The 10,346-nt window shown below is 39.9% G+C and overlaps 1 protein-coding gene across 1 annotated transcript; it reads right to left on the bottom strand.

The window, feature by feature from the left end:
- Positions 1–8,427: 8,427 nt before the first annotated feature.
- rgs5b (regulator of G protein signaling 5b) lies at positions 8,428–10,047 on the bottom strand. The gene is made up of 5 exons (XM_004567123.3): positions 9,930–10,047; positions 9,721–9,807; positions 9,554–9,615; positions 9,294–9,457; positions 8,428–9,182 (listed from the first exon to the last, which is right to left on the bottom strand). Exons 1-5 carry the CDS (start codon positions 9,971–9,973, stop codon positions 9,006–9,008), a joined length of 534 nt encoding a protein of 177 aa, XP_004567180.1. The 5' UTR covers positions 9,974–10,047; the 3' UTR covers positions 8,428–9,005.
- Positions 10,048–10,346: the final 299 nt, after the last annotated feature.

Raw genomic sequence — 10,346 nt, 5'->3', positions numbered from 1 at the left:
CAGATGAGATGCAACATGGGTAAGAGATAAGATGCAGGTGCATTATTCTTCTTCTTACGTTTCTTTTATGTCATATGTGGGTGCAGTAGGATTTTCTTTCTCATGTGACGTCAATGTCTGTTTACCGATTTACATTTTAATAAAAAAATAATACATGGAAAGAGCTGGAAACCAACCTCTGTGAGACTGTATTTAGTGGGAATTCTTCTGAGGGATCCCAAAGGAAAAAAGCTAACAATCAGGGAATTCATCAGATGTGGTCTGATAAGTTAGCCTCTTGGGGTAACTTCTAATGTATCAGGGTTTCTGGGGTGGCCTGCGGGTGTCCAGATAACAGATATCTGGGGCAAGACTCCACAGAGCACTGATCTTTTACAGTCCAAATACGAATGTAGATAAAATCAGACAAGAGTTAGTGGTTTCAAGATTACTCCCTGCACAGACCTGCATGCAGCCAAAGGCCAGACATACTAGGTATACACTACTCAGAGTACTAAATGATATGGAAATTTGTAAGATCCCCATTGATAAAATCTTATCCCCTGCTCACATATTCTGTGTATTCATTTGAAGATAATAACTGATAAATAATAACTGATACCAGCTTCTCAAATGTGAACATTGGTGCTTTTTTGTCTTCAAATCTCTGAGCCTTTGGTGGTGTTTTTACTTTTTTCTGAATCATTAGAGGCCAAACGGTGGATTAGTAAAGACTGATAATGAGTTTCAGGTAGCTAAACTAGTGATCAGTATTAATTCCCTGGAAAGCAAGAATTTAACTGCAGTTTAGTTCTACTGAGTCATGCTGTGAGTGCACAAGCAAACAGAGGAAGAAAGCAGGCTTTCTCTGAATCTCTGTCATTGTCCTGATTGCTGGTGACATTTTTTTTAACCTTGCACTGGGCAGTTTTACTAGTATACCGTGTCACATGGGTAAAAAGGAATCAGCTGTTGTGTTATCTACAAACTGCTGCTCGACGTGCAGACTGACACGAGATCATCTGCTTAGGCACATTCGCTGCTCTTCATAGATCAATAAGCACACAAGCCTGCGGCGTTTGTCAAAGCAGCTGAGCTCAAAGCCGACGTTCCCACAAACCCAATTACCTTGTCACCGTGGAAGCCACTCTAGATAGTTATTGACACACGCATTTGCCAGCGTTTCTGTGGATGAGGTTCACAGTCGTGAGGCTATACGTCACAGCGCTTCCCGTGTCTTTGTCGTGCTCCACGGGGAAACAGCCTCGGAGAATTGCTATAATAGCTGCATGCTGTGATTATAGAAAGCTGCAACAATCAGTTACGTTTTTCATCACTTCAGGTAGATTTCATTCAAACTGCTTATTCATTTTTACGTTCCTCTTTGAATTTTTCATGGTAAACTTGTGATACACACTCTTAAGACTTCCATCCTTGTGGTGAATAAGCACAAGCACAACAGCCAACCAATGATATGTGACACACGGTCATAGCTACTGGGTCAGAAAGGGAAGCCAGTGAAGAAATGCTTTAAAACTGGATTCTTTCTCATGGTCAGCGAGGGCCAGTTTAGATTTGATCAAAGTCTGAGAAGTTTAGTATTTCAAAAAAGTTTATCATGTCTGCCATTTAGAGTCAAATACATGATAATGTAGGACGTGTTTAATGACCAATGCTGCCTCCATGTGAACGTGCAGTTTCTCCAGTCAGACATCTGGTTTAGTATCACAACAACAACACGATGTCACAACGGTGACGGCATGCATGTGTGCGGATGTTTCGCATTGCAAAAGTGAGAACTGCGTCAGATACAAAAATATTATTATTACTATTATTACTTGCAAAAATAAGTGTACGTGACAAAGGTGGTGTGGTTTATCATTTTCATGTCAGTGATGAAATTGAAATCAAAATAATGCGCCTAGCTCACGGAACAAATGAAGGAATAACGAACAAAGTAAATCTTTTTATTATCTTTTTAATAAGATCGTGGGAAACAAATAATGATAAGAAGAAGAAGATGACAAAGAAGAAGAAGAGAAGAACAAAACTTTCAAGTCACAAAAAGTGTTGTGATAGTAATTTGTCTCATCTCCACTGCAAGGAGTGAATCATGAGGTGCTGTCAGGATGTTTGGTGAAAACTCCATATTCTCTGATAAATCAGAAAAACCAAGCATCCGTTCAGTTTATGGTAAAAACCACAGAGGAAGTATAACCCAGGCTTACAGCACACCTTGTTTATGATTTGTATTTTCTGCTGTTTTTGCCTAAAACTGCTTTCATTTTGATTTTATTAGCATTTCAGTAAAAAGGGGAATGCTACCAACAGCATGCCGGATACTCTGACACTCATACGTGTAGCAAGTTTAGGTCTCCAGTGTGACTAATTTGCAACTTTGGACCATACCAACAATGCCATGAAACACTGAGGAGTCGGTTTTCTTGGAAATGTAATGGTAAAAGAACCACATGGGGGTTTACCTCACTTAGATAAGTCAGCATTATTATTGCTAATGACCTCTGTGCTTTAAGTTCCTGCTGGCTTTATGTATGTCACATGAAATAATGCAGAACACATGTTGAATTATGGTCTCATGTCTCAGTCTAAGAGTCCATAAGTGTTTATGATGATTTAACAAGTGGCCACAAAGTACAAAGCAGTTTATTTGCAGTAGCCTATTTTCTCCTACTTTACAAACCAAATAAATGAAAAAAAAAAAGAAGAATATTGTGCTGGGTTGGTCACCTTGGTAACCTGATAACCATGCCTGCAGCTCTTTGTTTTTACACCACTCCAGCGGGTTCAACCTCTGATGGCAGAGCCATTAATCACCACTCACACAGCAAGTATGTTTTAGAATCAGCATGCTGACTCACTTCCAGTACAGCACTCAGCGCTCTAATAATCCGGTTCCATGCTCTAGCAGAGCTCCACCTCTTTTGTTCTGAACTATGTTTCACCTTCCTGACATTAAAAGCTGTCCACTTAAAACGATCCGTGCTTTGGAGACACTCATACAGAAAATACCTGGTGAAGCCTCTCCCGTGCCAGCTCATCCAGGTGTGGGATCTATATGTGTCAACAGTCTGTAATAATGAATAATCCTGCATGCTTAGTGAACAGATTGCAGACATATAAACTGAGCCTGTTGTGTCTGTTTGATCATATATGCATTGCATCATTACAGCCAGGGTACTTCTGGTCACAAAACCAGTGAGTTTCCACCAAGTAAAGACGCTTCATGTCGGGAATTAAAATGCGTTGAAGATACCACTGACATAATTTGAGGCCAGCAAGTTTGCACTCAGTCCAAATTCCTCAAATCCCTCAAGTTCTCTCTTAACAGTGGTCAAAGGGCCCAGCCAGTGCATATGGCATTCGTCATTGCAGAATTTTGTTACTCACTTGCGGTAAATACTCATGTTAGTCTTTACTTGTGAATCCGCTGACGGCCAAAACAACTTTTCCCACCTAAAATCAAGCAGACGAAGAAAAGTGAAGGAGAAGAATACCAAAAGCTTAAGAAGTTTAAGCAGAGTTTTTACCCATTTGATGATTAGTCTAAGATCAGGTTTTTATGTCTTTAAAGTAAGTGAACCAAATATTTGTCTAAATATTGATAGCATCTCTATCTGTGCACTGATGAGCTGTGTTGTTTTCACTGATGTCCCGCAGCTGCAGTTCAGGAGGTAGAGCAGGGCATCTGCTACTTGGAATATTGGTGGTTTAATCCCCGAGTTTGCCTCCAGTCTCCAGTCTGCATGCTTGAGTATTCCTGGGATAAGATTCTGAGTTGCTCGCCTATGCCTTCATCAGAGTATGAGTCTGTGTGAATGTTGTCTTGTGTGAATTGGTGTGAATGGATGCATGATGCATGTTGTATAAAGCACTATTTAAGAACCATTTACCATCTTTACACCTTCTGTGTTATTCAGATGATGTGTTTTATTGTAAACTGGTTGGGGGATTTATTTCAAAACTAGATGCGTCACTATGAATTTCAGCAGTGTTTTCTTTCACATTTGTGATCTCTGTCATCAAAGAAAGATTTAGCCCTGCACTCCATGTTTTCGGTCAAGGTCGCTTCCCTCGCCACATTGGTGACCTGTCCGGGGTGTATCCTGCCTCTCCCCGATGACAGCTGGGATAGGCCTGAGCCCCCTCCGCCCGGCCCCACCCATTACGGCCCTGAAATTGAGAAGCGGAATAAAATGGATGATGGATGGATCGATTATGGGTTGTGGAGAATGATAAATCAGATTTGGACATGCTTTTTACATTATTACACTGAAAATGATTTTCCGAGCTTCTCTTAAATCTGAGTGGCTCATCTTTGAGTGTTTTAGCTTAGCTGAGGATGGACTTTTTACAATTAATACCATTTCTTTGATGAATGGTAGATGTCTTTCTAACCAGGCAAAGAAACTGTTTTATCAAATTGCTAATCAAATAATAAAGAGGATTTTGCTTTCTTTTTCAACTTTTTTTTTAAACACGCTGAAAGCAACTAGAAACAAAGTATCGATCCTATCGCACTAATCTGATATCAATACCAGCATTAATGTCGATACTATTGATATTTGATTTGATGTCTATCAGTAATATTTTAAGCTTCTTTGCTCTTCTACTTCTAATATCTAATGATTTATTTTACATTTATTGAACAGCTTTAGTTAGTTTCAGATTTCTAAACTAGAAATTAAGTACAGATGACACCACATAATGATTTCTGAGACTACACCCATCTTCATCATCAGCTCTAATTTTTTTAAAATCTTGACAACCGCAGCTGTAAAGTTTCCTAAATGCTTCTTGCAAACTTGTGACGCAATCGTAATCTGTCAAAATCTGACCACAGACGAGCAGAAAGAAACAAACACAGGAACAAGCAAAGAAATACCACACACACACACACACACACACACACACACACACACACACACACACACACACACACACACACACACACACACACACACACACTCTATAGCACTCTGCGTAAAAGATTACTATCAGATTAATGCTACCCAGCATAATCTAGAGTTACTGAAACAGGCCCTACAACTTTCAGTATCACTGACGATTACTCATTTATCGTCACTAAAGAAAAAAAAATTGAGGCATGAAGGTATTTCTGGCTTTCATTTAATACATCATGATTCATCTTAACTTTCTTTGTCCACCCATCTGCATGCAGTCAAACACATGGCAAAAAATTGTATTGTTTGGGTCACAATGCACACGTATTCCACACCATATCGGTTATAGCCAGAAATTTGTTACTTAAAGTTCTAGTTTTTTTGTATCTCTTATTTTGTGCACCAAATATTGATCCTAATACGTTAAAAACAAAGTAAACCTCTCTCTCTGTTTTGATAACAGATTTTTTCATTCATTCATTTTCCACAGAAGTCCCGTCGGCCCATATGTATCTACTTTATTGGATCTCCATATACTTTTTTGACTAAATTAAATTAGATATAAATCATGAATGTCCACCCAGCAAAATATCGTCCACAGGGTTGAATTCAAATTCAATACTGCTGAATACTGTATGTGGGTAAGATGATGTGTTACAGCATGAGCAACAGTTAAAAATTAAGTCCATCTGTTCCCTGAAATTAAGATGGCAGTGTTTGAGTTTACAGTGACCGAAAAACAAATGAGTTTTTCTCCACTTAATCTCAATTACCGTACGTCGAGGCTCAGAAGAGGCCCTTTTTACTCATCACTTCTGTGTGGAAGTGACACAGAAAAAGAGGGATGGAGTGGAGAGATAGCCACTGTCTTTTTCCGTCAGTGTCAGAGTGGTGCTAATGACTTCACCCTCTGCGTTTTAGTTGCCAAGTGTTTGAACAGGAGTCATTTGTTTCAGCAGGACAGTGTAGGAAGGGGAGAGCAACGAGGAGGTGGCGCTGATGGATGGCGGCAGTATGAAAGGATGAGCCTGATTTACCGAAGGGAGGGGAGGCTTTTGTGACTCACAGGGCCCTAAGGTAGAGCTAGTAAACAAACCTGCCAGTGGAGGTGCATGGTAGGTAGCTGCTGTATCCATGGTGACCATCCTTCACACTCAGATGTTTCCCGGGAAAATGAACTCATGTTTTGGACACAAACACATTTGCCGCCCGTTATGGGCTTAGCATTTTACAACATTTAGCTTCAAACCTTTTATGAAAGCCTAATCTGCCTGTTGACACACTTGTAAATCTATTAATCTTTAAACAACAGTCTAACATTTTAGGATAACACTAGAGCTTATTGGATTGTTGACTTTATACAAGAAATTTCCTGATCTTTAAAACTTAAATCAAAGCTTTTGTCTCGTGTATGTAAATAGGTTAGCTTGACATGACTTCCAGAGATGCTACCAAAATAGATGCTGAAATCTGATATTTCCTGTAATGTCTGTTGATGCCACTCTCTTGAATGGCAAACATAGCACTACATGATTGTTTAATCTTTAAACAGTAACTGTATGTGTACGTGTTCATTTAGTATATTTTGAATGAGCCTGGCTTGCAGTTTTTTGTCTTTCTAGCCTTTATGCTAAGCTAACTGGCCACTGGATATAGCTATATCCATCAGATAGGATGATGGTCACATCTCAAAATAGGAGTGTATATTTTTTAGATTCACATAGACAAGAAGTTTAATGCTACTTTCATATGGGTATTCTAACTATAAACTGCAACGTATAGCTGGGTAGCCTAGCATAGGATGGGAAACATAAACAGCTAGCCTCTGTTTAAACAGCAAAATCCACCTTGTAGAACCTCCAAAGTTCATTAAAGTACTTTAATCCATTTTTAAAGATTCACAAAGGAAGCAAAATGTAAAATAAAACACAAGGTGACATTTTGTGTGAGGCAATTTCTCTCCCTGGCAAGGTGGGAAGAACTAAAGCAAACCGGCTGCTGCCTGCAGCTACGTTTTCTACTGTTTTGGAGTTTTCCCAGTTTTCCCAGAAAAGGCTTTCAGTTCTTAGAGTCTCCTGTGTACGTGGCCGTGGCAACAGAAAATGAAACAGAGGTTAACTGGTGGGAATAAACCTCATAAAAATACATTAAAAACAGCTGTTTAGCTGCCATTCTTCTTATTTTTAATTTCCAGGTTCTTGAGTCTATTTCAAGTTCAGGCCAATTTTGAAAAAGTGGTCATAGGAAACTTTGATTGTGTGTGTGTTTTTTTTTTAAATATAAAATGAAAACCTCTTTTGAAAAACCTGGATGTAGCCTCGAACTTTGTATGGAAAAAAAATGTAATGGATTTGAATTATACTGTGGACGTCAGTGGATTTAGGACAAAAATATTTCAGTTGTATGTGTTTTACATGTCTGTGCATACTGCTAATACTGTCTGCCTTTTATGTGCCACTTGGACCTTTAATCTGACTCTTGTGTTTGTGACTAGATCTGACATTTCCTCTGGTGATTAATGAATGTATTTATGCATCTATCCACCTTTAGTCTGGTTTTAAGGAACTGATCGTGGACTTCAGGAAGACCAGGAAACACTTGACCCCTGTTTCAATCCAGGGGGTCAGTGTTGACATTGTGGAGGACTATAAATACCTTGGAGTACACATTGACAATAAACTGGACTGGGCTAAAAACACCACAGCACTTTACAGGAAGGGCCAGAGTCGTCTCTATTTTTTGAGGCGACTGAGGTCCTTCAACATCTGCCAGAAAATGCTGAGGATTTTCTATGAGTCTGTGGTGGCCAGTGCAATCCTCTATGCTGTTGCATGCTGGGGGAGCAGGCTGAGGGTCGCAGATGCCAACAGACTTAATAAACTAATCCGTAAGGCCAGCAATGTTGTGGGGATGGAGCTGGACTCCCTCAAGGTGGTGTCGGAGAGGCGGATGCTGTCCAAGATAAAGACAATGTTGGATAACACCTCCCACCCACTCCATGACATGCTGGTCAGTCACAGGAGCTCGTTCAGTGAGAGACTGAGATTACCGAAAAGCACCACTGAACGACACAGGAAATCTTTCGTGCCTGTGGCCATCTCCCTGTACAACGCATCCACTTAACACACTGTTTACTGCTACAACTGCACATGTTTCTTTTCCAGCTATTTATTTATGAGTGACTTATGTATGTATGTATATATATGTATGTATTGTACTATTCTTAGTTAGTGTATTGTCTGTCTTGTCTTAATGTTGGTTTATAATGGAGCACTGTAACAAAAAATAATTTCCCCCAGGGATCAATGAAGTATTCTGATTCTGATTCTGATTTTACACAAACATACGCTTTTTACATATCATCTATTAACTGTTACCTCAGAGAAAATGAGGGGTCATCTTGCCACCTATCTGTGAAGTGGAACAAGGCAACTGTAAGTCATTAAGATTACAGTAAGCACGAACTAGCCTTCTACTCTCTTTTTCCTACTGTGACTAACAAACTCCACCATCTCTACAAATGAATTTCCTCTGGAACAAGTTCCTTTCTCTCATGATTTTTTTATTCAATGCATTTACTTTTCCATACAGTACTCCAGATACTTCAAAAAAATACAATGTAAAAAATAAAATAGGCAAATAAATACAAAACATACAATTTTCAATAATCAGCAAACTTTAGCTTCGTAAACATTTATTTTCAATAAATAATGAATAAATAAGCATTCATGCTACACAGCAGTATCTCTCCTAGTGGTACTTTTGTTGTGCAACTCATATCAGAATTTTTTTAGTATCGCCTTCATGCTGTCTTTCATCCAGTCTTTTATGCACAGTACACGTTTGCCCTTATGAGGCAGACATTGCCTGCAGGTCAGTTCATCCTCACAGCCTCGCAACTTCCGCCTCTCACTCCGATGTGGAATCTCTGGACGTCTCCGGTCTCTAAAGTTATTCCACAACCGGGCATGAAAACTCCTCGGACTGAGGTATTTATTCCGTCCAAAACTTGACAGTTTCCACTGTGTGTCTGTCAGCTTATGTCCTTTTGAAGAGTCATCGCATTGTAGGGCAGTGTTTTATCATTTTTTATCTTCCAGTCTTTTAGCCCGTCTTGGTTTTCCTGGTGAGCTCCAGGTATGTTGAGGATTTGAGGAAGCGAGGGTAGCAGTCTTTCTCCATCAGGGTGTAGATTTTGGATTGGGCCACATTGAAACAGGACTGGCTGGGCTGCTTCATGTTCTCTTTGGTGATCGCTTTGGTTTCATGGTCGAGATTTACCTGTAGACGGGACAAGGGAAAACAGTCAATTGATTATCAATAGTTAACAACAAGATAAGAGAAACCAGCAGTTTGATAGAGTGTGTCTAGTTCTGCTTATCAGATATTTACCTCACGGGGTGCGTCGGAGCCAATGAACTCATCATAGATTTTCTTTGCCTTGCTAGCTAGTTTTGAAGGCTTAGTTGTTTTGTAGTCTTCACATGCCAAGTAAAAGGCAACATTTTCCTCACTGAACTCTGTCACCAGGAATGCTCTGAAAAGACACAGCCCATCTGGAGAAAGGAGAAAGAGAAGAGAAAGAGTTAACATCTCATAGAAAGCTCAAAACTTATTTACATTTACTTCTGTGAGTGATCTGGTGGACTTACTTGGGCTGGTCAACAGATTGTCAAATGATTCCTTCCATTTAAGAGGCTCCTCAACATTAAACCTGCAGAAGCAGAGACAAAGTAGTTAGGAAATGTTCCTACAGTATCCAGGATTCACATGAACTCAACTGAAATGCCGAAAAAGAGATGCTGAATGAATGTCTTACCTCAGTTTGTCGCTTTTCTTTGAGTGCCCAGTGATGCTGTCTGACTTCTGTAGCAAACTCCCAAACAGAGCTTTCAGCTCTTTTGCCCTGTTAAAAAAGGAGGAAAAGTTACAGTGAGATTAATCCGTCCTGTATTTTCTACAGATGACAACATCATAATCTCTTGTTTAAAAAAGAAAAATCTGATATAACATCCTCACATATCTCACCTTTCGAGGCAGGTGATAGGCAGCGAGTCGCGTCCTCTGCACATGATGAGTCGTATGTGGTTCACAGAGCCGTCTTCCTTGTTCTAAGTGAATGAGCTCTCAGCTTGTCTGCTGTCTGTGTGGGAGTGTGACTTCTTATAGGTTTTTCCACTCTGTGACATCATGCCTCTTAGCCAATGAAATGAGATGTGGGTAGATGAGGAGACTCCTCCACTCAGATTTTTCCTCCTGGCTTTACTTCCTCAGAAATGAGCAACGTTTGTGACTGAATTACTGCCCAACACTCCGTGGTCATCCAGGGTGTGAGAATGCGTCTGCGTGGGGTGAAGGGCAGTGTGTTAATGCATTTCAATGGTTGTAAAGGAGAACCAGACATTCTCACAAGGACAGAAGATCCCCTAAAGTGAGAACATTTTG

The sequence above is a fragment of the Maylandia zebra genome, linkage group LG18 (assembly GCF_041146795.1).
Source record: "Maylandia zebra isolate NMK-2024a linkage group LG18, Mzebra_GT3a, whole genome shotgun sequence".
Taxonomy (NCBI): Eukaryota; Metazoa; Chordata; class Actinopteri; order Cichliformes; family Cichlidae; genus Maylandia; species Maylandia zebra.
The sequence above is the reverse complement of the archived record's forward strand: the minus strand, read 5'-3'. Positions and strand labels throughout refer to the sequence as shown.